Source organism: Cercospora kikuchii (assembly GCF_019650295.1).
Source record: "Cercospora kikuchii DNA, contig_00001, whole genome shotgun sequence".
In the NCBI taxonomy this organism is placed as follows: domain Eukaryota; kingdom Fungi; phylum Ascomycota; class Dothideomycetes; order Mycosphaerellales; family Mycosphaerellaceae; genus Cercospora; species Cercospora kikuchii.
This window is the reverse complement of record NW_025408582.1, coordinates 2,972,442-2,999,878: the sequence shown is the minus strand read 5'-3', so window position 1 is coordinate 2,999,878 and position 27,437 is coordinate 2,972,442. Positions and strand designations below refer to the sequence as shown.

General features: G+C 52.3%; 13 protein-coding genes across 13 annotated transcripts; 3 read left to right on the top strand and 10 right to left on the bottom strand.

The window, feature by feature from the left end:
• Positions 1-929: 929 nt before the first annotated feature.
• CKM354_000114200 (uncharacterized protein) lies at positions 930-2,691 on the bottom strand (the record flags this gene model as incomplete). Its single annotated transcript, XM_044796254.1, has 7 exons — positions 930-1,467; positions 1,515-1,768; positions 1,822-2,097; positions 2,152-2,261; positions 2,312-2,368; positions 2,418-2,463; positions 2,521-2,691. The coding sequence occupies 7 exons, from the start codon at positions 2,689-2,691 to the stop codon at positions 930-932; spliced, it is 1,452 nt and encodes a 483-aa protein (XP_044652189.1).
• Positions 2,692-3,845: 1,154 nt separating this feature from the next.
• On the bottom strand, positions 3,846-5,174 carry CKM354_000114100 (uncharacterized protein; the record flags this gene model as incomplete). The annotated part of the gene is made up of 3 exons (XM_044796253.1): positions 3,846-4,475; positions 4,659-4,770; positions 5,149-5,174. 3 exons carry the CDS (start codon positions 5,172-5,174, stop codon positions 3,846-3,848), a joined length of 768 nt encoding a protein of 255 aa, XP_044652188.1.
• A 230-nt stretch (positions 5,175-5,404) lies between these two features.
• Positions 5,405-6,190, top strand: CKM354_000114000 (ESCRT-II subunit protein SNF8; the record flags this gene model as incomplete). Its single annotated transcript, XM_044796252.1, has 1 exon — positions 5,405-6,190. The coding sequence occupies one exon, from the start codon at positions 5,405-5,407 to the stop codon at positions 6,188-6,190; it is 786 nt and encodes a 261-aa protein (XP_044652187.1).
• A 327-nt stretch (positions 6,191-6,517) lies between these two features.
• CKM354_000113900 (uncharacterized protein) lies at positions 6,518-7,603 on the bottom strand (the record flags this gene model as incomplete). Its single annotated transcript, XM_044796251.1, has 1 exon — positions 6,518-7,603. One exon carries the CDS (start codon positions 7,601-7,603, stop codon positions 6,518-6,520), a length of 1,086 nt encoding a protein of 361 aa, XP_044652186.1.
• Positions 7,604-7,941: 338 nt separating this feature from the next.
• On the bottom strand, positions 7,942-9,433 carry CKM354_000113800 (uncharacterized protein; the record flags this gene model as incomplete). The annotated part of the gene is made up of 2 exons (XM_044796250.1): positions 7,942-8,790; positions 8,843-9,433. 2 exons carry the CDS (start codon positions 9,431-9,433, stop codon positions 7,942-7,944), a joined length of 1,440 nt encoding a protein of 479 aa, XP_044652185.1.
• A 650-nt stretch (positions 9,434-10,083) lies between these two features.
• CKM354_000113700 (succinate--CoA ligase (GDP-forming) subunit beta) lies at positions 10,084-11,553 on the bottom strand (the record flags this gene model as incomplete). The annotated part of the gene is made up of 3 exons (XM_044796249.1): positions 10,084-10,127; positions 10,229-11,447; positions 11,506-11,553. 3 exons carry the CDS (start codon positions 11,551-11,553, stop codon positions 10,084-10,086), a joined length of 1,311 nt encoding a protein of 436 aa, XP_044652184.1.
• Positions 11,554-11,759: 206 nt separating this feature from the next.
• CKM354_000113600 (uncharacterized protein) lies at positions 11,760-12,503 on the top strand (the record flags this gene model as incomplete). Its single annotated transcript, XM_044796248.1, has 1 exon — positions 11,760-12,503. One exon carries the CDS (start codon positions 11,760-11,762, stop codon positions 12,501-12,503), a length of 744 nt encoding a protein of 247 aa, XP_044652183.1.
• A 953-nt stretch (positions 12,504-13,456) lies between these two features.
• Positions 13,457-14,214, top strand: CKM354_000113500 (uncharacterized protein; the record flags this gene model as incomplete). Its single annotated transcript, XM_044796247.1, has 3 exons — positions 13,457-13,618; positions 13,677-13,888; positions 13,947-14,214. The coding sequence occupies 3 exons, from the start codon at positions 13,457-13,459 to the stop codon at positions 14,212-14,214; spliced, it is 642 nt and encodes a 213-aa protein (XP_044652182.1).
• A 466-nt stretch (positions 14,215-14,680) lies between these two features.
• Positions 14,681-15,487, bottom strand: CKM354_000113400 (uncharacterized protein; the record flags this gene model as incomplete). Its single annotated transcript, XM_044796246.1, has 1 exon — positions 14,681-15,487. The coding sequence occupies one exon, from the start codon at positions 15,485-15,487 to the stop codon at positions 14,681-14,683; it is 807 nt and encodes a 268-aa protein (XP_044652181.1).
• A 267-nt stretch (positions 15,488-15,754) lies between these two features.
• On the bottom strand, positions 15,755-16,990 carry CKM354_000113300 (uncharacterized protein; the record flags this gene model as incomplete). The annotated part of the gene is made up of 1 exon (XM_044796245.1): positions 15,755-16,990. One exon carries the CDS (start codon positions 16,988-16,990, stop codon positions 15,755-15,757), a length of 1,236 nt encoding a protein of 411 aa, XP_044652180.1.
• Positions 16,991-17,533: 543 nt separating this feature from the next.
• CKM354_000113200 (uncharacterized protein) lies at positions 17,534-22,678 on the bottom strand (the record flags this gene model as incomplete). Its single annotated transcript, XM_044796244.1, has 8 exons — positions 17,534-17,719; positions 17,772-18,071; positions 18,122-18,866; positions 18,919-19,524; positions 19,570-19,887; positions 19,942-21,611; positions 21,665-22,469; positions 22,524-22,678. The coding sequence occupies 8 exons, from the start codon at positions 22,676-22,678 to the stop codon at positions 17,534-17,536; spliced, it is 4,785 nt and encodes a 1,594-aa protein (XP_044652179.1).
• A 746-nt stretch (positions 22,679-23,424) lies between these two features.
• CKM354_000113100 (uncharacterized protein) lies at positions 23,425-25,583 on the bottom strand (the record flags this gene model as incomplete). Its single annotated transcript, XM_044796243.1, has 2 exons — positions 23,425-23,599; positions 23,653-25,583. The coding sequence occupies 2 exons, from the start codon at positions 25,581-25,583 to the stop codon at positions 23,425-23,427; spliced, it is 2,106 nt and encodes a 701-aa protein (XP_044652178.1).
• Positions 25,584-25,941: 358 nt separating this feature from the next.
• CKM354_000113000 (uncharacterized protein) lies at positions 25,942-27,246 on the bottom strand (the record flags this gene model as incomplete). The annotated part of the gene is made up of 1 exon (XM_044796242.1): positions 25,942-27,246. The coding sequence occupies one exon, from the start codon at positions 27,244-27,246 to the stop codon at positions 25,942-25,944; it is 1,305 nt and encodes a 434-aa protein (XP_044652177.1).
• Between the last annotated feature and the right edge of the window lie 191 nt (positions 27,247-27,437).

Sequence of the window (27,437 nt, the reverse complement as noted above, 5' to 3'; positions counted from 1 at the left end):
CGCCATTCGTACGGCCGTCAGACGTCCCATGATTTCTGATGGCGGCGGAGTCGAAGTTCAAGACATTTGCTGGCAATCCAAACGATGCCCTCGGCGTTTTCTTGGCTCCGCTTGTGATGCTTCTTCGCACGTGCCCCAAAGTGGTGGCAGATGAGAGCCGCGTTTTTCGACGAGTCAGAATGCGCGTGCTGACTCCCTCCTGATATTGCTTCATCACTCATGATGACAGCTCCCATGGCGCATGCTCGAGGGAAACGTGGACACTTCGTCAACACTCGAAAGCGCCGCACAATGCGCTGGTGCCAGAGTGCCAGAGTGCAAGTCAGGGCTGGCGGGGGATGGAGAGCGACAATGCTGTTGCGGCTGCCACCGAAGCTCTCGTTGTGAAACATGCAGCGGCCATGCATCGACAGGGAAGGCTCGATTGCTCAACACGCTCGATGATCGATGCAACCACGGCTCATTCGGCCTCCGCTGCCTGTGGGCGAGAAGGCGGGGGACAGCGCAGTCTTCTGTCGGCGCATCACATCAGACCCAGTGGGAGGAGACTGTGATGAGCCCGCGGACAGGTGCAGGACAACCGATCTCTCGTTCTGTATGCCCCGAGTCGAGCACTATCGCAACTCGACAAGGCAACCAGGCATCAAGAGCACGTCCCGCCATGGCGCCATCGCACTTTTGGAAAGGTGCGCGAACTCTACAACAATAGCAGCACCATCAACTATTAATATCACCATCCCGCGACATGGTCGACACAGATCAGCTTCTGCTATGCACGCAGACACGGCTTGTGCTGCATTTCGCAATAACTACCCAAAGAGCTCGACTGATGCGAATGGCTCATACCAATCTCGCTCCAAACTCTTCGCAACAAGCCATTAGCTGAATCGACATGAGCTCCAGCATCGAGTGCGAGTCCGGGCGCTCAATCAGTAGACGTAAAAGTTCGTCGTCTCATCTCCGCTCTGCCTGATCTTGCGGTTCCTTCTCATCATCATGAACTTGGCAACCCAAGCAAGAGCGGCAGTAGCCATGGAGAAGCCCGCACTGCTGCCCAGAGCAATAGTGTAACGAGGGCCATCGCTCTTCGGCCAGAGGTATGGTGTCCAAATGAAAGAGCTGACCATGATAGTGGTCACCATGGAGACAGCAGCTGCCTTTTTCTCCTTCGTTTGACCGCACACAGAGGCACACCAGCCCAGAATCAAGGAATTGACAGCATAGGTACCGATGGAGAAGATGATCATCGCAACGTAACGCCCGGCCACGCTGTTCGTTGCTACAGCTGCAACGAAGCCGGCCGTTGCCACGCACTTGGATACCGTGATATGCCATGTGCGTTCGTTGAATCTGCCGGACATCCAGGAAACGAGAAGCGTGGAGAAACCGGCGATCAGATAAGGTGGACAGACGAAAACGAGCGTAATGGTCTGTCCATATCCAAGAGTCTCGACCACAGTAGGGAAGCTGGAAATCATCAGCGAAAGTCATTGCACATATGACAGACAACTCACAAGTTCTTGAAGCCATTCGCGGCGAGATGCATGTGAGCCATGATCGCGAACACCCAGACCATTGGGTCTTTGCATGCCTGTGACAAACCCTTCCAGACACTGACTTCGCCCTGGTTTTCAGTGGTATCGAGCTCGATTCGATTGTACGCAAGCAGTCGCTCCTCTTCGGTGAGCCATTTGGTGTTGCGTGGATAGTCTGGGAGGATCCACCATGCTGCAACACCAACTACTGCGGTAATGACACCTTGAAGGATCTTGATCAAGTCAGCTTCATGGCTACCACATGGGCTCCTCGGACAACACTCACAAATAGCCACTGCCAGCCAGTAATCCCCGCAAGATCGTCCATTCCGTAGAATACACCGGCAGCGATGAGACCCGCAAATGCTGTGGCAGCAATATTGCCCGTGTACAGAATGGCAATCCGCGTCGCTATCTCCTTTCGAGTATAGAAGCAACCGATAATGTACACCGCTCCAGGATAGAAGGGAGCTTCTGTCATTCCGAGAAAAAACCGAGTCAGGAGCAGTCCTGTGAATCCACTTGCTACTGCTGTCAAAGCAGATACGGCAGCCCAGATGACCTGGTTCGAACACTGTCAACAGTTGTCTCGGAATCGCAAACGAGATCGACGAACCATCATGATTGCCATATATTTGCGTGGACTTGTGCGCGTTAAGAACATGTTCGAGGGAACACCGCCTAGGATGTAACCGACGAAGAGGATTGATACGCATGTTTGGTATTCTGGTGATGGTCAGGCCAGGATCAGGCGGGGATGCATCGCCTGCACTTACGAATGGAGCTGAGATTCAGATCTTCTTCGATTTTGTTGATTCGAGCAAGTGCGATAGCTGTTCGAGGTCAGTCGTTGCTCATTCATATCTCGCCCGGTATACTGACCATTTCTATCCAGATAGTTCAGGAAGTACATCGAGAAAAGCATTGGCTGTCTCGAACATTAACAAAAGTACTTCCGAACGCATGAGTACTTTGCGAGACGCACCATGATCCATCGGTCGAGCTTCTTCACCAGAGCGATTTCTCGCGGATCCGTCTTCTCATGGGCACCGGAATAATCGATCTTCTCCACAGTCGGAACAGGCTTGACGAACTCATCGTGGTCGGATACAGCAGCAGGAGAGATAGGATCTTTGTGATCGTGGAAGACGCCCATGATTGCGTTTGGGATCCTTCCGAGTGACAGAGATGAATATTCGCAACAGATCCAGCTGCACAACAAGAGCTGAAAAAAACGACAACTCTCCGCATTATTGTATACTACCCGCCAAGGACTCCCGAAGCGACTATCACCATCGCTCTCGAGGTGGCTGCAAACCAAGCTGGACCATATGCATTGGCATGCGAGACTAAGGCGCAGTTGCCCATGGGGTGGTTGCACTTAATGCGTGCCGCTACACTGGAACAGCACTGTACGACCCGGCCCCAGCTCGCTTGACCTACACGTCTGCATATCGCAGTCCAGCACGGCGCATAGACGAACAAGCAAAGCTCCCTAGCGCATTGGTCCAAGAGATGGCGCGATGGCTTCGCGCGTCTTGGAAAGCGAATATCTTTCGGATCCCTGCAAAAGCCATGCCATCTTCCAAGACTTTCGAGCTTGCGGAGAAGATATGCAAGGCGGCGCGAAGGCGAGCTTTTTTAAGCTGCGGTAGTAGTAGCGGTACCTGCCATTAAAAGCAACTTGAAGAAATGCGCCATGCCCGTCAGATGCCTGTTCGATACGACGATCCAAGTGCTAGAGTGGAAGGGAGCGACTTTTAGTCTTTGTCTTGTTGTGCTTAAAAGTTCTGCCTCTTTTGCAACGACTAGGCGTGGATAAACGGGGACTTGGCAAGGCCTTGGTATGGTGAAATATGTCGTATTGCGGGTTGGTGATATTCTCGAAGCTCTGCTGTGGTACTTATTCTTGGAGGGGAAGAACACTAGACGGTGTCTAGAAGTGCCACTGACGAGCCATCGGGAAGTTTCAGCAATTCTGTTACACAGGAATGTCAGCTGCAGAAGACTTTCGGTCCAGATCCATCGACAGTGGTGTGAGAGAGAACCTCACGTGCTAGGAGCTGTTCAGCGCTACATGCGTTCTCAGCTGGATGAGACAACTTCGTGGAGATGATGTCAAATAGTGGAAGTAGAGTTGAAGTAATCAAAATCTGGGTATCACATTTGTGATATGCACGACGTCTTGTATTCGTACGAGCTACCGACGCCATTCGCCTTTGCATTGCTCCGAGCCCCATGCTGACCCATGTCGTCAGGCCCAATACGTAACGCCGTCAAATACTTTTTACTCGTCAAGAAGACACAAACCTAGTTCATCTGGCGGATGAGCTGGTTGATGTACTCCTCACGGTTACCAAGGTCACCACCCTCAATGAAGTGGCGGAACTTGCGCTTGTGGAAGCCACCAGTTGGGTTGGAGAGCTTGAATGGCCAGAGGAAGTTGGAGGCCTGCTTGAAGTTTGGTCCGACCTGGTAGATCTCGTGGATCAGGTCCTCCATGCAGACGATGCCGTACTTGCCGAGGTGCTCCTCGATGATGGAGTTGTCGGTAAGAGGGATGCGGTGCTTCTGGGAAGTCTTGGCGTATCCGCGCTTGTAGATGAGCTCACGGACAGACTTGAGGTTGGGGTAACCGTAGGCGACGAATGGCTCGACGATCTTGAGCATCTCAGAGGTAGCCTTGGTCAGGCGGATGAAGACACCATTGTTGATCTGGAGGAGACGCAGGAGCTGGAGGGTCTTGCGCTTCTTTGGGTCGATCTTGTTGATACCCTTGATGCGGACGACGAAGACGAGCTTTGGCTCGGCTGGGACGTAGTAGGAGCCCTCAGACTTGGCGACACGGGTGAGGCGGATCTTCTCGCGCTCTTGGTCGCGGTACTCCTTGACGTAGGATTCGGCGCGCTTGAAGATTTGGGCACGCTTCTCCTTGTTCTCCTGTTGATGCACTGTCAGCGATTTGTCCGCGAAAGTCCCGCTGAAACGATGTGAATGCGATTGATGTCACGATCAGTCCCGAAAGATGGTTAACTAAGAAGACAACATCGCCCGAAAGCTAGTCTCTTGGGTTGGATATTCCTTCATCATTGTGCTCTGGGCGGGGTGTCGGGGACGACCAACCTTCTTGCGAGCCTCACGCTGCTCAGCCTTCTCAGCGCGCTCCTTCTCCTGGCTCTTGCGCTTCTTGAGGAGGGTCTCTGGCACCAGGATCTGGTCCTTGGTAGCGACCGAACTGTAGCAGAAAAGTCAGTCGGCCGCACGGCATTGTGATGCTCGGAGCGAAGAATTGCGGCACAGTGGTCTGCTGGCTCTCATGCATTCTCCGCTGAGCACTCTTGGACAGAGTGTTTTTAATCAGTGCGACAAATCGCAGCTGACAAGACCTCGCGAGGCGAGAGCGCCGGCTCTTTCGAGCGGCAGTGACAGGAGTTTCCTCGCCGTCGTCCACCTCACATTCTGACGAGCCACAGTGTGACTACGCGCAGGACTGAGGCGGCATTGGAGTATGGTGTTGCTGCTATGCGTGCATTTCTGCGACCATCGAGCAAATCTTTTCGAGCGGCGGCGGACCGACTGTGCTGCAATTCTCCCAGCTCAAGTGTAGACGTACGTCTTGACCTGCTTGGTTGGGGCCATTGTGAATGATCGCGGTCCTGGGTGATGAAGGAGAGGCGGTCGTTTGGCGTTGGGCGGTGCAGAACAGAATTCAGGATGGAAGCTGCACCTCGAATTTGTGTGGTGCTTCGGACCGGCGAGTGTGGTGTCCGAGCGTCGCTTGGCGTTGGTGCCTTGTTGCCTGACAGTGCTTGACCTCATCGGCGCGTGAAGCCTCACCACCTCTCAGCAAAGTGCAACAACATGTGAGGATGGCATCCAACAGGCGTGGCGTCGGGCTCAGTGCGTTCTCCAACGCTGCCATCTCATCAGATAAATATGCTGCTCACGGCGCATCGCTCAAGTCGTCTCACGCCGACGCTCTCGCCAACCAGTTGGCAGTGTTCCAGGCGGCTCTCCACAACTTCTCCCTAACGCATGCCAAAGACATCCGCAGCAATCCAACCTTTCGTGCGGAATTCGCACGCATGTGTCATGCCATCGGTGTGGATCCTCTAGCTGGCAGCAATGTCAAAGCCGCCAAGGATGCAGGCGGAAAGGGTGGGAGTGTATGGGCGAAGATGTTGGGCACGAGCGTCAACGACTTCTACTTTGAACTGGGCGTTCGTCTTGTCGAAGTCTGCCGAGGGACCCGAGCAGAGAATGGTGGCATGATTGCCTTTGCTGAGGCAAGGAAGAGGGTCGCTGCTGGCCGAGGCCTGGTTGGTGGCGGCATGGATGTCACTGATGATGATATTCAAAGAGCCTTGGAAAGTCTGGAGCCGTTGGGTGGCCAATTCAAAGTTCTGACGCTTGGAAATACCAAGTATATTCGAAGCGTACCAAAGGAGTTGAATCGTGACCAGGCCAAGGTCCTAGAAGTCATTCAGATCATGGGCTTCATCACTGTATCCATGCTGCAGGTTAATCTGGAATGGGAGCGAGCTAGAGCTGTTGCAGTCATCGACGACCTTGTTGCAGATGGTATCGTGTGGGTCGATGACCAAGCTGAGGAAGTCGAGTACTGGAGTCCGGCATCCATGCACGAAGGAGGTTGAACGTCTTCCGGGACACCCATACCAATGACCATCCCTGGTGCTAGATCGGCTGGCACCTTCCACTGTTTGAGCTCAATAGACAGCAACATGCTAAGGTCTATCGCAGACCACAACCGCCATGGAGTGACCAGCTGGCTACACGGGAGCTATCGGTACACACGGTGCGCATACCTGTGACAGGCCGATGATGTTCTACCGGTGGCTTCGAGAGAATGATAACCACGAGCCTTCGCAGAGGGCAGACGAGACCCGAGCGACGCCAGGCCTCGCTAAATATGCCACTGCTCAAGAGCAGTTCGAACCTTGAATATACAGTGCTGGAATCTTTTACTTTGCAAAGCATGCCTGCAGATATCTGCCAATGTCATCAATCTCCTCTGGCACTTTGTACCAGTGTCCTTCGTCGTACTCTTTCCAGGTAACCTGAATTCCCAGGGTTTCAAGGCACTCTGCAGCTCGTCTGCCTTTTGCCATCTTCACCTTTTCATCATGCATACCATGGCCAAGAAAGACTGGCGTTCGTTGCCAGGCCGTTCCACATTGATACGCAGTGGGTGGCAGATCCAGGCTGTCGCGAATAAAGTTACGCACCTTGGCCACTGGCTTCAAGATTTCTCCTGGCTGGTTGATGGTGGCAGAAACACCATTTAAGGTTTCACCTTCGTCATCCGATGTAGCAAAGGGATCATCGTCTTCCACATCCGCCTCATCAACGCCAAAACTCTCCCCATCTTTGCTCTTCACGCGCGTGGGATCAATAATCCCTTCGATCTCATTCACAAATGGCAGCCAACCACTCATTCCCACAAACGCTCTCAACTTCATCTCAGATTCGTTTCTAGCATCTTTCCCAAACTCACTTCCTTCGTCAGCATAACTCATCAACACCCACAGCGCCATCGCGCATCCCTGACTCAATCCCCCAAGCACTACATTCTCACTTCCCACGTTTCCGACTTCTTCGTCCAAAATGCTCTTCACGTGCTCTCTCGACTCCCGCAAACCTTCCAGCTGCCAGTTTTCTTCTTCAATGCTCATTCCGCATCGAGGCAAAGAATCATCTTGTTCGTCTATAGGCACGCTATCGAACCATTGATTTATCGTTGCACGGTTGTACCATCTTGCTCTTCGTTTCTTGGCGGTAGGGAAGATGAACTTTGCGTTCGGGAAGAGAGTACGGAGCGTATCTGTATCCGGATGTAGAGCTCTCAAAGGATCGTTATTCTCGCTGGGTACCAACAACGTTTTAATGCAAGAGAGTGTTGTCTGGGCTTCGAGGAGTTCGGATCCAAATTTCTGGCCATTACTTCCGCGGCCGTGGAGCAGGATGACGGTCCGTTTGTGGCCTTGTAAGGGTTCGACGATATAAGGCTCTGCATATGACCCAGGCTTTGACTTCTTGTTAGGCGACATGATTGAGATCTCTCAGAAGGAGCTGGAGATGCAATGCGAAGCTGGAACTTGGGGGGCGGAATCGTACATGACTCATGTGTGGATGGATCTCTGCCTCAGACAGAGCATAACATACATTTCTTGGCAATCTATTAGCGGCAGTGAACTCCGTGTGGCTACTTGGGCAGTGTTGTTGCAGCGTAGTAATGGTCGTCGCTGTCATCATGCTCAAGTGCCGAATCCAAAGCCTGCGAGATGCTTAGCGTGGCATCCGTGGTCGAACAGCCGTCGTTCATGGCAACTCCACTCCCATTCTCCCTCTGCGTTCTTGTTGCGACTTCCTAGTTGGGGGCGCCATTTCACAGGTAGCAGCTCACCATATTTGTATCGGTCGCTGCATCTGGCAAAATCGGACACCTTGTGAAACAACCCTTTCCGAACGCATCTTCGAACGACATAACGGTTTTCTTCTGCTCCGCGCTTAAAGCCTTGAATTTGGGCCTCGCATCCCTCGCCAACGCCCGTGCTTGATCAAAACAGCCACACCAATACGGCGGACGCTTACCCTCAAAACCATTGGACTGCGGCTGAGCGTTTTTACTCAATCCCCAAAGTTCGTTCACGTACTGCTTTCCCATATCCTTCAATTTGTGATAAGCGATCATCGTGGCAGACATGTCGTCCGAGAGCCGAACATTTCGATCTTGCAGATTTTGGGCATACCAACCCTGCTGGCCGTTTCGAGTCGGAATACCAACCCGACCAGCAAACGCTCTTGCGACGAGAGCGCTTTGAGCCTCAGCGATAGTGAAAGACAGTCCTTGCTGCAACAAGCCCACGAATGCGAGAGAATTGTTTTCAACGTGGCAGTTGGGCATGTAGAAGATGTGTTGATAGAGATTCGAGACCATGGAAGACTGGGAAGGAATGAGGGTTGTTCCATCGCGTCCTTTCAAGAAATTGAAATCGTAGCGGTAGCCTGTGCAGTAGATGACTTTGTCGACATTGGAGAAGCTGGCTCCGCCTTCGAAGTTGATCGTTCGGTCTTGATGATACTTGAAATTCTCGACCGCGCCAACTGTAATGTGAACTCCCGAGGCGAGTTGTTGGTTTGGACGCTGGGTAGACACGACGACATTCTTTGCGAAGGGGGCGATCTGCATGGAAATGTCGAACCCAGACGCGCTGTGTCCGATGATCAGGACATTCTGTCTGCTGGTCAATTTATACACTCTCGACGTTCCTCAACTCTGGTCTCACCTTATTCTTGTACATCTCGGGCTTTTTGAAGTCTTGAGCATGAAAGATGGACGCAAAGTCTTGGGCTTCCCATTCCGGGGCACCTAGATAGTCTGGGCGGAAAGCGTTATGGTAGTTGCCAGCCGCAACTACGAGGAACCGAGAAAACAGGGGGTTCTTAGTATCGAACTTGAGCCTCCGATCCACTGGCTGAACATTAATTTCCCATGTTGCGGTCATGAGATTATTCACCTGCTGGGCGGTAACAACCCGACAATTGAAGATGAATGTCAAATTCTCAGCATACTTTTGGCGGAGTGTCGCGGCATACTGGCGGAGATAGTCGTTGACATGCGAATTGTGAGCATGTAATGGTGTTGTGGGGTCCCAAGGATGGTCTGAGAATGTCATAAGCTGTCGTGCAATGTTCGTCTCTAGCGTGTTGTACACAGGCTTCGCCCAATGCTTTCCAGTCTGCGGGTTCCACAGGCCACCAGGGCCGCGTTTTTGCTCGAGTACGGTGACTCTGAGTCCCTCCGCGCACAAGTAGCTTGCAGCGGCTAATCCAGATACTCCTGCACCAATGATCACGACATGAGGTCTGGGTGCCATTGGTGTCGACTATGGATATGCCAGTCTTGGTGATCTGCTCGAAGTGGTGCGTCGATGATGAGGCGATTTTGCGGAAACATGTGTTGCACTGTAGTGATGTGAGCATGGCTAAGATACTTATATTTCTGTCCGAAGGCGCTGAAGGAAGTCGTAAGAGCAACCCAGAAGACATCCGACCGGCATGCGTTAAATCTATAGAGACATTGTATCAGTGCAAAATGCCTGTGCGTTCGCAATCGCAATAGAAGCAGAGACATCGCCACAAAGGTGTCCGGCTTCCGTGATTCGGTGGTCATGCTGTGCACGTTGCCGTATACAGCTTGGGAGCAGCCACAGCTGCTTTGCGTAGACCTGTCTGAGACCAGTTCTGATCGCAAAGAGACAAGCTGCGGCATGCATTGTGAGCCGGCGCCAATGCGACTAGCCACCGAACAGGATCTGTCAAAAATCAGCAGCACGTGCGCAAAGTCCAAAAATTGCTTCCCAGACTTGTCTCAAAAGATCTCATCTGGTATCTCAGGTATGCAATGATATTTGACACACAACGTACAGTACGCCAGCGCGATGAAAGACCCTAGACGCAAGAAACAAGCGGGTATTTACTGCGAACCCGGCCATTGTCGCCCCTCCTGAAACCCGTCCACATTCATCTAGATACCCAAGGTGAACTCGACACCCACGTCGATGTCACGCGCTGTTCACACAGAAAAGTTAGCATATCAAACCTCTAAGTGCCTGCTCGCATTTGTGACGCTGGCAAGGGGAATAAATCAATGGTGATCCTGTGCAACTCACCAATCTTCACAACTTTGCTAAATTGCACACTCTTCTCTGCAGCAGTCTGGAGGTCGTCAATGCTGAAAATCTTAAGTCCACTCTCGCTGATAAGCTTGGCTGCTTGCTCGTTGTTGGTACCCTGCAATCTGGCGATGACAGGTGTGCGGAGGTTCATGGATTCGACGACGGAGATCAAGCCCTTAGCAATGGCGTCGCAGCGCACGATACCGCCGAAAATGTTGACAAAAATGGCAGTGACCTTAGGATCGGAGGTGATCAGGTCGAAAGCCTTGCGGATGGCCTCGGGAGTGGCACCACCACCGACGTCGAGGAAGTTGGCGGGTGAGCCACCGTTGAGCTTGATGATGTCCATGGTGGCCATGGCAAGACCGGCACCGTTGACAAGACAGCCAATGTCACCATCGAGCTTAATGAAGTTGAGGCCTGCCTCGCCGGCCTTGACCTCGTCGGCATCCTCTTGCGAAGGATCGCGCCAGTCGAAGACCTCCTTCTGTCGAAACTCGGCGTTGTCGTCAAAGTTGAGCTTGGCGTCCATGCAGAGCACCTTGTGGTCTGAGGTTTCTGAGAGAGGGTTGATCTCGATTTGTGTCGCATCCCGCTCCTGGAAGACCTTGTAGAGCTTCTGGATGGTGTCCTTGGCATCCTCGATGCACTGTTCGCTGAAGCCGAGCTTGGTCGCAATGTCCCTCGCGATCTCATCTGTGACGCCCTTGTGGATGTCGATGGGTGTGGTGATGATGGCATCGGGGCTCTCCTTTGCAACGGTCTCGATATCCATACCACCCTGGCTTGATGCGACGATGACTGGGCCTTGGGTGGCACGATCCATGAGAATTGCCAGGTAGAACTCTCGGCGAGCGAACTTGCGCTCGACAATGTAGACGCTGTTGCAGATTCTGCCCTTCTCGCCCGTCTGCTTGGTGATAAGCTTCTGGCCGATCATCTGGTCCGCGAGGATAGCAGCTTCACGCGGGCTGTAGACGATGCGCACACCGCCCTTGAAGCCGTTTGTGAAGTGACCCTTTCCACGGCCTCCAGCGAGCACTTGAGCCTTGATGACCATGTCCTCGCCGCCAATCTTCTGTGCAACCTCCTCGGCCTCCTTCGCATTGTGGGCCACGCTGCCCTTGGGCACGCCGATTCCATAAGAGTCAAGCAGCTGGGCGGAGCGGTATTCGTGGATGGAGAGGTTGCGCACTTGCTGGCGCAGCGGCTTCTGTGTGCAGACTGCTGTTTAGTACATTTTCCGGGGCGGAGCGGGAATGGATGCTCACCGGCACGGCCGAGGCCAATTGCCTTGTGCTCCGGGCGAGTTTGAACATGCTGGGCCCGCGGCGAGGAGGGGAGAATGTGCAAGGGAATAGGGAGCAAGAGGTGAAGTGTTGCTGTGTGTAGCTTTGGAGCTCTGTTGTCTGGCGTTGCTTCTGCGCGCGCATACTTTCGGCTCGACTTGCCGACATTTCCCGACCCAAGACATTTTGGCGGCCTCTACAACGTGGATGTGATCGCTGCACCGCGAGACTCGCCCATGGCCGAACAAGCCAGCGACGCCGATATATGGCTGAGCAGAGTCAACATCGCCCAGGCAAGGAGCCAGAGGTTGTTGCAGTCGTGGCTACCGAAGAATGCGACATCCAGCAGCACTCCCGCGGAGGACGAGTACAACGATGATCAGGATGATTTCACCGGGTTGACTGAGAGCGCCGGACTCGGCACAAAACCGAAGGAAAGCGATTTCGAGGTGGATGGCATTCTCAAGAAGCGCCACGCGTCATCCAACGACAAACTGCTCGAGCAGCTACTGGGGAAAAAGGCCGCGGCAGCAAAGAAGAAAGAGCAGGCTCTCGCGAAGCAAGCCAAGAGCAACATTGCGCTGGGTCGTACTGCACCGCTGCCCGCGAATGGCACACCTGCCTCCGGAAAGGGCGCACCGGCGAGATCTGCACAGCCAGCGGACAACAGTGATGACGAAGACGAGCCTGGCCGAGCGGCCACTTTTACGGGCAAGAAAGTCACACGGGACCGGCAACTACCTGCCTATGCCACAGGAGGGACAGGCGCAAGAAGCACGACGCCCATCGAAGAAGATGCCACGCCTCCAGACCCACGAGACGATGCAGCAACCATTAAAGCTATTGAAAAAGGCACCAGCCGAGCGCTCCATCAACAGATCGAGGGCGAAGAAGGATCAGCACGCCCCCGGAAGAAGAAGGCTACGAGCTATCTAGACGAACTACTCAGCAAGAAGAAGCGGAAGAAGGCAAAGTCATGATGTGACCTGCGTGCTCTACGAGCAACTTTCAGTACTCCACGTCCGAGGCATTATACAATGCACTCTCGCTGAGATGCATCTTCCTCTTTGGGAGGATGAAATCGTCTTTGTCTGAGGCTGGCTGACAGGCAGGCAAAACGCTCTTGATTCAGCCAAAAGCTTCGTATTCTTCGCTTGGCTACGCACATGTCGCCGAAAGGCACTTGTCAGCCTCGAGGAGAGCAAGGCCTTCGCCCCATGGGAGAATATGAGGAACCCAAGGGTTTCATATCGGCGTGAAGCACAGTTTTATCCGCTTCGCAACGCCAAAATGTTGCGCTTGTGCGCTGCATGGCACACATCGGCAATAATCCTCGTTTCAGATTCATCACAAATGTGCTGCTATGTGCAGAAGGATTCGTGACTGATCGATGTTCAGCATGCATGCTGCACATCCCCTCTATCCTCCCAAATTCAAGACGCGCTTGCCAGTAGTATCGAGAAAAGCGGGCCAGTGGTTGGAGTTGCAATCCTAAGTCGCCCAGTACGGACATTGCTGCAGCGATAGTTCCCAATATAGCTTGGAGATCTGATCTTGGCCCAAAGGTAACAGCTCTTTTTCGATTACTCTCGTCTACGATGCCGAGGCTCGTTCACTCATGGCACTTGCACATGAGAGCATGATCTACGGAGAGCACTGGGATACTCGATATTCGTCGGACTCGTGCCAAGTGCCAACTTGCTGCCGGCCCACAGCCCATACGCAGTGGCTGCGGTAATGCAATTTGCCAAACGGGCAGCTTTACATCAGATACCCTCGCCCCGGGTGCGGTCGTGAGTATATAGAGCTCAATAGACGACCGAACTATCCGATCACCAGCGTCAAACACATTCGTTCATCTCACCTTCGTTAGATACAATCACGCACATACATAACATTACATCTTGCAGACCACTCCCGACATTCTTGCACGATGAAGCCCTCCATCATGAGTCTTTGGCTGCTCGCGGCTGCCGCCTACGGCACCCCTATCGAGCGCCGTCAAGGCTCTACCACCTCCAACGAACTGAAGAGCGGTGAATGCGGCGATGTCGTCTTCATCTTCGCGCGAGGCTCGACTGAGACTGGCAACATGGTGAGAACACGATCGACCTTCAGTTAATCGGTTTCAAAGCATACTAAACGCGATCTAGGGCTTGACCGTCGGTCCCCCAACCTGCCGCGGTATCAAGCAAGCCTTTCCCGGTGCCGTCTGTCAAGGCGTGGGAGGAGGCTATACTGCCTCCATCGGCGGCAATCTCCAGGCAGACGGCACCACAGCGGCCGCCAAACGTGAAGCGGCCACAATGTTCGCCCTTGCTGCAAGTCAATGCCCAGATGCTGCAGTCGTCGCGGGCGGGTATTCGTACGTCTCCTTCATTCCTTCGGCCAGCAGAAATTGCTCTACTAACACTCCGAATCAGTCAAGGCGCCGCTCTCATCGCCGCTGCAGTCACTGCTCTTCCTGCTCAGCAAAAGGAACAAGTTAAGGGCGTGGTGCTCTATGGCTACACCAAGAATCGTCAGAACAACGGACAAATTCCGAACTATCCTGCAGCGAGGACGAAGGTCTTCTGCAATGCCAGCGATGGAGTCTGTGGTGGTGGCTTGGCCGTCACGCCAGGTCATTTGACTTATACGAGCGATGTCAATGCAGCGGTGGACTTCCTGCAGGCTGCTGTACGGACTTAAGGAATGGAACAAGGGAAGGATGGTTGCACAGAAGAGGTTATGTCGTGTGGTGGGACTCTACTGGTCGTTGTTTTCGGTGGCTTCGAGGGATGGGCAAGCTGGTCTTGCAGTTTCCTACATTCAATGCTCAGTTCGATTCTGGAGTGCCCATCGTATGCGTTCTATCTTTTAGTCTTTCGGGCTCAGGCGCTGTGTAGATCATCCTCTGCTCTCCTTCTCGACTTGTCAACGCCGACCAAGAATCAAGACATGGTGATACTATCCCAGTGCCTGTTGCTCACAACCGGAGGCGCAGTTCCAGCACTGCTGGAGAGTGCCAACAGAGTGGTGCGCACGTCTAAGTCCACTAGGTCCGTCCCTAGAAATGGCGTCTCGGACCATCCTTGAAGCGCAGCACGGTAACATGATCCTCCCACAATAGCGGGTCTGTTCTTAAGAGTGAGCGCACCCTCATTCTGATATCCCTTCACCTCTTCGCCCCATAACAATCCACAAATGGAAACTCCATGATCTCACCAGACTGCTCCTCCTCTGCCACTTTTGCAAACTCCGCACTTTTCGTCTTCGCAAACTCCCCATCGAATTTCTCTACCTTCTTCTCCATCGTCCACTCGGCCTTCACTTCCACGTCCTCAAACCCCACATCTCTCAACATCTCTTCCATCTCCTTCGCGTTAATTCCATGCCTTGCCACTCCGTCCATCTTCCCCGCCGGATGAAACCTCTTCGCCTCTGGCCCAAAATCCTCAAAGTCGGTCAACATGACCCTTCCTCCGGGTGCCAAACATCCATACATCGTTTCCAGCACTGCTTTGAGTTCTGGAATGTGATGGAGGACCAGGTGACTTGTGATCAAATCAAATTTCTGTCTTTTGCCATCTCTGCCCTCAGGAAGAGCGGGATCCTCGGGATCTTCTAACATCAATGCTAAAGGGACAATCTTCTTTGTGGCTTCGGGATCTTTCGACAGTTTCGTTTTCAAAACCTCGATCATTCCTTCTGCAGCATCGACGGCGACGATTCGAGCGATTTGGGATTCTTTAGCCATAAGGAAGCTGAGGATTCCGGTTCCGCAACCGATTTCGAGGACTTGGAGGCCTGGAGTCTGCGGGTCTTGGCTGTGCAGTTGTAGATTAGAGATCTTGGAGGAGACGGCTTTCGAGGCTGCCTGAGATGCTTCGTGGACAAAAGGTCGTGAATCCCAGGAAAGAGCTTCTTCGTTGAAGCGAGCATTGCCATTGTTGGCACGGATGTTGGAGACTGCAGATGCCATGTTGGGATCCTTCTGTGTGTCGATGTCTCGAGCAGAATGAGCTATAAATTGAACATTAGAAAGAGGGGAATCACATTTACTTGCAGAGGTGAGGTGCGACCTCGGAAGGACTATCGGAGGACTCCCAGCGGGATTTGTGGCTCTGGCAGCTTTGTCGGCTGCCGTAATATCGTGCTCTCGTTTTACAAAAGTCATTGTACAAAAGGTCTGTTGACGCTGACCATGTTCAGAGAGGTTGAAATGACATCTTTACACTTCGCCTTAGGACTACTCCCTAACGAACAAGCTAGCCATACCCATACCAGTTCCAATACACATACTCACAACACCCAATTCTTGCCCTTGTCTCGCGAGCTCAGGCAAGAGTGTAGCCAATTGTCTTGCGCCTGTAGCACCAAGAGGATGTCCAAGAGCGATGGCACCACCCTTGGGGTTGACCTTTCCTTGATCAATGCCCAGCTCCCGTACGCAGTACACGGCTTGAGACGCGAACGCCTCGTTGATCTCCCAAATTCCAATATCCTCTTTTGACACACCAGTATGGCTCAAGAGCTTAGGGATCGCCAGAGCAGGCCCGATACCCATCTCGTCGGGTTTACAGCCTACAACTTGTGTGCCAGCCCACTTGCCGATGATCGAGGATGTAAGGCCCAGTTCTGTCGCCGTGGATCGTCGCATCATGAGCACGGCAGCCGCACCATCGCTGACCTGTGAGCTGTTTCCAGCAGTTGTGGCTCCATCGGCTTTGAAAGCAGCCTTCATCGTTCCCAGCTTCTCCACTGTGCTGCCCGCACGAATACCATCGTCCTTCGACACTGTAATTTCCTCGCTGAGTTCCGGGTGCTCGGGATCAGGCACAGTCCTCGTCTTGACCGGCACAATTTCCGCATCGAACAGCCCTTCTTTCTGTGCCTTCGCAGCTTTGACGTGTGAAGCAACAGCGAACTCGTCCTGCTCTTTCCGTGACACCCCATATCGTTCCGCAACGTTCTCGGCTGTGATACCCATGCTCATGATACAGTCCCTCGCATCCTTACTCGGCGACTCTTTCAGCTCGTTCCAGAGAGCTGTTGGAATGGCTCGTGAACCATAATTCCTCGTCATGCTTTCCATTCCGCCACCAATTCCTACATCTATTTCTCCCACTCGGATGGAGTTGGCTATGCCTGTAATAGCTGCCAAACCACTCGAGCATGCTCGGTTTACGGTCTGGAAAGTCGTGGTTTCGGGCACTCCAGCATGAATCGCTGCCATTCGTCCTGCTTTGCTACCACCCAACTCTGAGAGGACTGTGCCAATCTGAACATCGTTGATTTTCGTCGGGTCGAGGTTCGGATGTGCTTGGAGGGTCGCCTTCAATACGTGCGAAAGCAGCTCGTGGTCGTAGGCATCCTTGAAGCCGCCCTTCTTCGCTCGTGTGACGGGTGTGCGGAGAGCAGAAAGAATCACGATGTCGTCGGCATTCTTGCTCAGGATATTCTTGAGAGCTTTTTGCAGCGCCATATCGCGGTATTATATGATTATTCAACAGCTATGCTTTGTAGGTCTTACGCGTGTTGGTGGTTTGAGGGTGAGTAAAGGTATAATGTACAACGACGAGGGTCGTATTAGAGTGAGTGGGACAAAAGCACAGAAGCAGAAAGACCTACGCTTTCGGAACCAGATGCTGGTGATTATTTCGGAAGCGCAATGCCATAAGCACTGCACGACAGACGATGTCGGAGAGGAGAGGAAGCTTGGGGCGAAAGAGCTTCGGAAGCTGGCATCGGCTGTGGACTGGCGGAAAGGACTTTAGCCGATGACAGGCACCGTGCACGCTTGGGCACTTCACCCTTACCTCTTCCTCGTTACCTAACAACTTACCATCACCTGGACAGCCTAAAAGTGGTCACGATCTGGCAACAGGTGTTGGAACAAGTACCAAACACCTCAGTGCTCTCTCAAAGCTACGTCTGTGCCAAGACAAACCGCTGGAACCATACAGCCGAAAAGCAATCATGAGTCTGCCAATACAGTACTCATGCATTTGTGTCTACGATGCAAATACTATGTGCGCAATGGCTTGACAGTCCACGGACCTGTCATGCTAAAATCAAGCCTACCTTCGTCCCTCTCGGTAAGAGGATCGAAGAATATACTCAATCCCACTTCTTGCCCGGTGATTTGCGAGACACGCATGATGAGATAGGCTTGTCCACGCTGAGTCTCCAAAGGGTTTCTCAGTGTTTCCATCTAGCGTTGATGTCAGTATAGCCGCAATTATTCTAAGCCTTAGGCTGCGTACCCTTTCATATTGCCCGCTGCTCACGTAGAAAGCCTCATGGTTTCGGCTTGTGGTTGTCTTGACCTCGATGTAGAACTTCAGTCTCATTGCCGCATAGGTCGGTGAGATGTAGCGGTTTGCTATGAGAATTCGCATCAATACTCCCTCATTATCGTCGTAAACAATATCTGCCGTTTCTCTGCCTGTCCACGATGGGAGCCAGCTGTACTGATCACAACACGACACTTCGTGACGAATCGTGCTCTGCCAGTTGTTGATGTCGAAGTTCGGGAGACTCTGTGCTTTAAGCCACTCAAAAGCCTGTGAAGAGTTAGTACAACTCCGTTACTGACAAGTGAATATAGGCATACGAATAACTCCCCAGCGGCACCGACTTTTCTATCGCGGGGTTCGGACCGGCTTGGAAACAGCCCGAGCAGCCCGACTATTCCAGATTGTCGCTCAAGGGAGCTACAAGTGATCACTTCGCCCTTTTGAGGTACTGTACCAGTAGAAGCATCATTGATCAGACACTCTAGAAGTTCTTTGTAGCTGTCGATCGGCCCATCATCCTCACTGCTATCATCCTCACCTCTCGTAGACGAGGACAGGCGTGGAGACGAGTTGACTGACTCACGCCCTTCGCCCGATATGGTCTCCCTAGCGGGTAGATCCATCCCGATCAGTTGTCTGTCATGCAGCAGCTCCACTGCCGGCTCGGTGGGTCTTTGCACTCCTGCAACTTCAGCGATACCATGTTTTCCCAGAATCTGGTCAACGGCAGCAAGCGACCTGCACTGTAAGATGGCGATTAGAATTTGCTCGGTGGCGAGCTCTTCAATGCTTAGGAATTTGCGCAGATAGGAAGGAAGCGTGCTAAGCAGGCAAATCTCCCTTGTGTCTTCATCCTCTGTGACATGGAGATGTAGATGTTCTCCACTTTCATCGACATGGAGGTCTGCTGGTTTCTGCGGTGCATGATGCTCTTGGCCGTTTTGCATCAGCTTAGAAGTCTTGGTGATATTGTTACTTGTCGAAACTCCCGCATTTTGAAGCTGAACAAAAAGTGCTATCCCCATTTGCCTCGCTTTCAAGCTATCGTAGGCAATGGCACACCTGGCCAGATTAGTACGAATGCTTGCATGATAGTAAGACTGTCCTCACTTACCTGTAGAAAGCGTAAGCCCTCAATTGCAACATTTGCGTCAAAGACGTGTCTAGGCGACTGCCAACCACCATGGTCTGATCTACCACCAGCTTCGATATGTGTCTGCTTTGCAAGCCCATAGCAATCAAGAACCGTCTGCAGGAGTTGACTTCGGCCAAGGTTAAAGCTAGTGTGTGGACATCCGGAAATGAAGCTGCGTACTCTTCTCTGTCCATAATCACGAACTCTACGCGGCTGTTTGTCCGGCTGTTCTGACCGCTGCTTGTTACCACAGGTAAGATATTTGCACCAAGCAGTTGTTTCAGATCATCTGCCTGAGGCTTGAGGGCGCTGATCAACGCCATACTATCCTTAACGCGTTGTTGCCAGTGTTCGTCCTGGTCCGCAGGATCAGCGAGCCCTCGAAGTGCTTCTACGTGCTCTTTCAGGTCAGGATACCGCACACCCAGAATAACGGTGAAGAAATGTTCCAGCTCGCCGTAGTAGGCACATATGGAATGCTGACGCGGCACTCTTATGCTTTCGTCGGTCCATAAGCACATGGATGGTGCCGCCCATTGATTGTCCAGCGGGGAGAAGATTAATTGCCTAACTTCGAGCTCTTGCCTTGTGGGTGTAAGTGCAGGTCACATGGAAGGAATTCCTACATACCTGAGCACATCAAAACTTGCATGATGTCGAAACTCACGCATGAGCCAGCCATAGATCTCGCGCGCATTAGCAACGTCTTCTACATTGTCTTCTTTCATGACTTCTAGCTCGAGAAGACAATCTCGCCATGTGAAGTCTCTGGTCTTGAGAACAACTCGGAACAGATGCTCGACAGAGGCAAATGTTTCGGCAAGTCGTGTTTTGCACGTGAGCCACTCCGGCCCACTCCAAATGCTCTCATCCGCCCCTATCCATCTGGGGGATGACTGTTCACCGACTGCTGGCAGAAGTATCAGGGAGCTGGCAGAAAAGGCATTACTGCTAGATAGTCAGCACACTTTCTGGTCGCCTCGACCATCGTGTCTCACTCACCGCACTTCTTCGATCTCATCATCCTTCGTCGTAACTTCCATCAGTCGTTTGTAAACATCTAAGATTTGCTGTTTCGTTGGCGCTTGCGGAAGCTGCTCGCTCAGGCTGCGCAGTAGCTCCAAGTAGAAGTGAGTGTCATCGTTAATACCAACGCCGAGCTTGGTCAAGAATTGCCATGCGTCTATGCTGCTTTCTTCCAAAGTCACAGGCATCTTGATGAACAAAGATACGTGATCATAGCCCCCGGCCGCTGACCAGATACTTTTCAGCCTCGGTAGAGGAAGGTAGCCTGCACTCAGCGGGATCTTGTCATTCGGATTCTCTGACGGCACAGAAGCGCGACCCAATGAGGCTTTGACCTGGTGTATAACTGGCCCGTACGATGACCAATGTTGCTTGAGGACGCTAACGAGTTCGTGTGAATGATACTTGATGAGGAACTGAAATTCCTCTGACAATCCCCTTCGAGCGTGATAGAGCAAGATAGGTACTGACTGAATGCTGAACATCTTAGCCATCCATACCTGGAGATCCTTGTCGTTCTTTGATTTGTCTCGGTATCTGCGAAGGTAATCTTCATGCAGCATGTACACTCCTCTAGACTCCAAATATTCTTCGGCGCCATCTCGACGTGTGAAGAGCCATTTGAGTCCAGATAAATCGTCCGGGCCCCCGAAATACGCATGGCGCGTACTATAGTACTTCGATGGAATCAACGTAGAGCCCGCGGAGACAACCGGCATATGCGAATTGAGGTCCGCTGGAGCTGCACTCCTCTGCTCAAAGACAAATTCGATGTGCGAGAACATGGGCTCGGTCAGCACCAGACCAACACCGGAGTAGTAGCTGAAGATCTCGTCAATGACTTTCTTGACAGGACACGTGGAAACTCCGAGTGCTTCAAGCAACCTTCTCTGGGCTGGGCTGTTGCCCCAGTCAGGTCGAACAAGCCTAAGAGCTAAACCATCGGGAATGAGGCTTCCGTGCGTTGCTGAGAAATAAATTGGTCCGTCGAGCGCCGAAACCCATAATCCTGATTGCAATGGAATGATCGACAGTTTCCGTATCTCGTCCTGCAGCCCTGGGAGCGGGCTGCTCTTCCCATCGTCCCCGGTGGCCCTCTTAAGGGCTCGAAGGGTCAGGTCTGCAACCCCGGCATGCCACTCATCCGAAGCGTTCGCTGCCTGATACCTTGACTTTGTGCTACTCAAGTCAGCGGCAAACCTAGAGATCTGGGCAGAGAAGCTGATGTTTGTGAGACCAAGTACTCGCAATGGCTCCCAATAAGAGTCGTACTGTGACGAGAGGTATTGCTCGCTAGCCGGCAGATCGCGGAAAAAGGGCTCGCCACACTCGTCTCGACTTTCCAAAGGCAAGAAACGTAGCTGCTCGGGTCTGTAGAGCGTTTGCTCGGTCCAGGAATAAGGAAGTTGCGCCCCCCGAAGCCGTGATACAATCTTGTCGACGAGTGAACGCCAAAAGTCGTTGGTGATGTCCGCTATTCTGGGAAGCCACTCTAACCAAGCATGAGCCAGCTTCTTGTGACGGGCGAAGAATTGTGCGGCATCGCAGAAGACGTCGGCAACACCTTCTAGCAGCTGCTCGTTTCGAGGACAGACGACGATACCTTCTCTGCTTGCTTGAGTGACAAAGTCGCCTTGGATTAGAAACTGCATTGATTAGTCCGGCGCTGGTTCACACTCCTCGGACGAGTTCATCGTACCTTGAATCCGACCTCGTTTACTGGAAGGTAGGCAGAAATATGCTGTCGAGCCACAATGGGCACGTCATCAGCATCGACAGGAAAAGCAACGGCAACCTTGCCGCTCGATCCAGGTCTCGACTCGGATTCCTCCAGCTCACGGACCACCTTATCGAACACATATACGTACGTCCCAGCAAATCCGTGCTGTTCATGTGATGTTGTTTCTTTGCAGAGGTACACCTTTTTTCCCATAGTGCCCGACTTCTGATAGATAGTGCTGTGGGGCTCATCTGGCACCGTGCTATTCACGATGCAGAGCATTTTGAGTTTGGTCAGAAACAATAAGATCGTGTCGGGAACTTGGAGGATGTCCACAAGATGACTCGGATCTTTGGCCGCTTTACTGGTCAAATCGAGCGTCATCCGCGTTCTCACGCCCCTAGGCAGTGCTTCATACGGGACTGATAGAGGTGTGACCAACCCTAGGCCCGAGGCATCGAGTCCCGTATCGTGTTCGAAAGCGAAGCAAAAAGGTCCTGAATGGATTGTGACTTTTCTGGCGACCTTGAAGACCGATTTGAAGCCTATTCCCTTTTCGCCAATGTAACCCTGTCCTTCGGTCTTGCTGCTTCGTGCCGAGCTACATATGGCTCTCACGTCTCTTTCTGTAAACCCGACCTCGTTGGATTCGATAATCAGTGTGCGCGGCATAATGGAAAAGCTAAGATACTCAGTTGCTCCGACCGGATACTGGTTGTCTTCAGCGTTTTGTATCAATTCGTATGCAAAACGAGCATCGCTGGAGAATAAATTCTTGGCCAGGCTAACTGACTATCAGTATGCGACGCCACTTCCGATGCAACAAGCAAGCACTAACAGTCCGGTCATATCAGCCACTTCCAGCCGAATGCTTTTCAGCGCCTCTAGCACGCTCGGTGGTGTGATTGCACGATCTTCATCGGAGATATGTCCTTTCTTCATACGGATGTCGGCGAGTATGTTCTCTGCCTGTTCGCGTGATGGGATGGCCATTGCTGCTGTCTGCATGATCTCTGACGGATGCTCTTGATATGTTCAATGGCGATGTCTCATGTAGACCCGAACGAAGTTATGCTGAGAACCGCCGGCTACTGTGCCTCTTCGACACAGCTGCAGTGGAGTCTATGCAAGCCAAGCAATGGGATGGATTGAGAGGCTCGCTTCTGTACGCCGCTCAAGTGCAGCCACAACAGGCGAGACACGTCCTGGATAGGCCCAACAACAAGCTTTTCGGATTGGGATGTCACGATCCGAACTGGCGTCTTTCCTACTGTGCCGCAAGGCGTCGTCAGCTGCAACTGCACAGCTCGACAAGTCCAGGGCGCGTGCTTGAGAGCTGTCATTGGTCGTTGCGAATGCCATCGATGTAGCTGAAGCGTAAATGATTTGTTCGCGCCGCAGAGAAAATGCCGGAGAAGAATCCGGCCGCTGCTTGTTAGTGCTTGAAAGGGATTTCAGTGAAAGAACTAGGCTGTTGAAGTCGCTGATCCTTCGTGATCTGAAAAGGTGTCTGACAACGCATCAGTTGACGTTGGTAGAAATGCGACTGGAAGCGACTTCCGAAAGTGACTTCGTTGGTGCAGCTCCAAGCTGTGAATGCTGCGTTTATTCGACGAACCAAGCTAAAACTCGACGCTAACGCGCATGCAACGTTGAAAGCTGAGAGTGTAGACTCTGCTGTATCGGTTTAGTGTATCTCATCATGCAAATGCAACGCACCGCTATACCTTCATCCCCTCTCATATATTTGGACTCAACTGGTCGTACTTGACACACATCTCCACGCTCTCAATGCTGGCTTGCAAGAACTTTCTCGCTTCGAGGCCAGCCCAGACCTTGACCATGGACAAGTCACCAGATCGGAGCATTGAACTGCCACTTTGAGCTCCGAGTTGCCTGAGGATAGGTAGTGCACTGTGAAACATATCAGCATAGTATAACAGCGTCACCATTACTGGCAGACTCACCCAGAAAACAGATCCAAGTTCGGGTCGAGAGTCCTGCCGATGCCCTCGAGCAGCAAAATGGACAAGACAACATTGACGAAATCACCTTCCAATCGGACATGATGTGATCGCACCATATCCAAAACTTCGTTCAAAATATCACCAATCTTGATATTGCCTAACGCAAATGTTCTGCTCTTGACACCAAGGACAAGATGCTGCATCCTGAGCGCGAAGACCTCCTTGTCAATGACTGCATCCGGCTGCCGACACCTCTCCACCATAAGTCGTCCAGATTTGTATCCGTCAAATTCCGCAACAGATTTGAACAGGTCCAGGAAATTTTTCCTATTGGTCTCGTTGAGCTCCGTGACGAGTCCCGCATCGATGAAAATAAGCTGTGGTCTAAAATTCTCCCTGTCGATCTGTGCAAGCTCCTTCAGCCATGCATCCTTGTTGTGTCTATGAGGCCTCAGTCGGGATAGCACGGTTTCCGTGACGTCTTCACCATTCTTTGCGTCTGGTTTTGGATCGCCTATGAGTTTCTGACGAATCTTGGTGCCGACTTCTGTCCGTTCGTGCATTGTTGCTGGCCTATAGAAACGAACCATAATGTTTCCGGGATGCAAGTCCGCATGAATGAAGTTGTCGATTAGCAGCATGTGCAAGAACGCATCCAGACCTTCGTCTGCAATCTCCTTTTGGAAAACGCCGCCACCATTTTGTAGAAAGTGCTCCAGTGGAATGCCAGTCGCGAACTCCTCTACCAGTACTTGACGAGTCGTGTATTGTGTATAAGGGTATGGAAACCATGCTGTTGATCTGTTGCGGAAGTTCTTGCGGAAGATGGTAAGGTTCGCTGCCTCGATGCGGAGGTCCAGTTGCAGTCGCATCATTTCTCCAAACTGCTTCACTTCGTCTGGGAATGAGAACCACTCCATAGTGGGGATTGCGTTAATCACGCTCGCGAAAAAGCCCATGATCTTCAAATCGCGTCTTACAATTCTTTCGATCTTGGGATGCAGCACCTTGATAGCCACATATTTGCTCGGCTCCCGCTGGGGTGTGCTCTTCAATAGCGGATCCACTGTTTTCAATGCTCTTTCTCTCAGATTCTTGGGCTTCTCCGCCGCCTCGTCGTCTGTCACGGCGAGATCTGGCTTCAGCTTCGCTTTGTAGACCTGCGCAATGGCACCAACTCCCAATGGCGTCTCTTCAAACTCCTCAAAAATGTCCTCAAACTTCCGCCCAAATGCTCGTTCTATCGTCTCTTTCGTGATCTTCAAACTATGCGCCGGCGCGTTCGAATGCAATGCTGACATGATCAAGCATAGCTGCTGCGGGAAGATGTCTGTCCGGCTCGCGGCCCATTGTCCAAGTTTGATGAAAGCCGCTCCTGCGCGTTCCATGCTCGATACCAGGAATCCATACCACCAGACTGTGCCACTTCTCTCATCGTCTCGCTCTGGATCTCGTGATCCGAGCCATATTACAGGCACTGTCGCAATGACAGGCACAAATATAATGACAAGATGTATGAACCGTAGCCCTGTGGCAATTGGCTCATAGATCCACGCGTTGAGAAACCGCCATATCCTGACGCGAAAACCCTTGCTGTGCTTCAGCCTGTCTGGTACACTGTCTCTCAGCTCTTGTCGGGAAATCTCCAGCATGTGCTCCTCGTGTGTGAGGCCATTGTCGTTCTCTTCATCTTCCGCTATTGATACAAATGCTGCAGGACTGAGCGCCGCGAGCAGGAGGGTACCTCCTTTGACTGGCGCTGGAGGTGATCGGAAGCTATGTCGGACATGGTGCAGTATCGAAAAGGACTTGCGATTACGCCCGCTTCGTATGCTGTACTGGACGTGTCGAAGGACTTGTGGTCGTACGGATTGACTGCTGTTATGTAGAACTCCGACGCATGATCGACACAAGGAGATGGTGGCGCGCATTCTGAGACGCGTGCTGTCACCGCTGCGAGAGAGTGTATATCATGGTGTGGCGTGATGGAGTGACAGTTGAATGGCCAACCGAGATAACTTGGAGCCGGAGTAGAAGGTGGTGAGAGAATAGTGATGGAGTTCGCGTTCATCGAGGACCGATTCTCGCCTGGCTACGTCATGGTTCACATGCAAGCAGACAGTTCAACATCCATGCTTCTTCGCGGTAGTCATGGTATACATGCAAGTAGAAGTGCAGGAACGAACAATGTATGTCCATTTACTCTAGTGAATTATGCCGAAGAATCGCTAGCATTCTGGGCATTCTTCCTTCCATCGTAGCGTACAGGGACACTTGATATCCGCCTCACTACTCTTCTTTCTCAAACACCAGGCTTCCAAATTTCCACACTTTAGCAACCTCAAATCTGTGGGCGCTCTCCTTCTCGATTGTATTCAACAAGATCAAATCTGCGTCTGCATCGAAATCTAGACATCCCTTCGAGCCCCCCAAGCCAAGCATCTTGGCCGGTGTGCTGGTCACACTTGCGATCGCTTCAGGTATGGTACACTGACTCCAATTCCAGAAGTTGCTGACACATTCGACCAAGCTGGCACAGCTACCAGCGAGCTTGTCAGTGCCTTCGAGAGTGAGAACGGACCCCTTCTTGACAAATCGATCGCCATTTGTCCACTCGTACACTCCATCCGGCTGTCCGACTGTTTTCATTGCATCGGTCACGAGTATGAAACCTTCAGGGTGCGCGTTCCACGCAATGTTCACTGTAGTTGGATGTAGATGGATTCCGTCTGCAATGATGCCAAAGCATGGGCGTTCAGTGTCCTCAGCCTTGCCCAGCACGCCAAACGGGCCAGGATTGCGGTGATGCAGCGCGGGCATCTGATTGAAAAGGTGCGTGATCATCCTAGCGCCATTGCGAATGGCTTCACCGGTCGTCTCGTAGGAGGCTTCCGTATGTCCAATGGAGAATACGATGTTTCGAGAAGTGATGTCTTCGATGAGCGGCAACACGCCAGGTACTTCAGGCGCTGCTGTAATCATTCTTATGGGACCATTTCCATCGGCTGTGAAATTTTCTTCCCCGTAACATTCCTCAAGGTCTGCAAGACCGTGAGGCGCCTCTTGCAGAACATCAAGACTGTGTATGCCATTTTTGGTGGGTGAGATAAAGGGTCCTTCGCAATGTGCTCCAAGACTTTCGCTGCCCTCAGACGCGTCTCTGCGCGCTCCGCTCGGGCGTAGATACGGCAGGACTTTGTGGTATAGCTCAGATTTATTGCTTGGCAGGGTAGGCAAGTAACTTGTAACTCCAGTCTGCACGAGGTGTTTGTTCAATTTCTTGAGTGTCTTTGCGTATGCTGCGATGTCTTCCTGACCAGCACTGTTCGTCGGTATTGTGGAGAAGTCGTCACCAAAAGCGCCATTGAACTGTACATCAATGAAGCCAGGGCAGAGGACCTTGCCTTCGAGGTCGATGACCTGGTCTGGCATTACATGATGCTCGTAGAACACTTCTTGGCTGCGCAGGATCTTGCCAGTGACTGATGAGATCCATAGGTCTTCTTCCACCAGCTGCCCGTTTTTGACAAGTCGTCCGCCAGTGAGGCGTGTGACGCCAGTTCGGGGCCGTTCTGGCGATACCGCGATAGGCATTGTGGTGACTTTTGTGAGTGGTTGTTGCCCTAGGTCAGTTTTGCCGGCTTCCAAGTGGAAGTCTTGCACAGTCAAGATACCCTTCACATGGGTGGTAGAGAAGACGACGGAAACCTACTGTCAACACGCGTAGCTACGAGGGCTCATACCACATGCCGGAGTATCATGAGCGGGCCTATACCACGTCACAG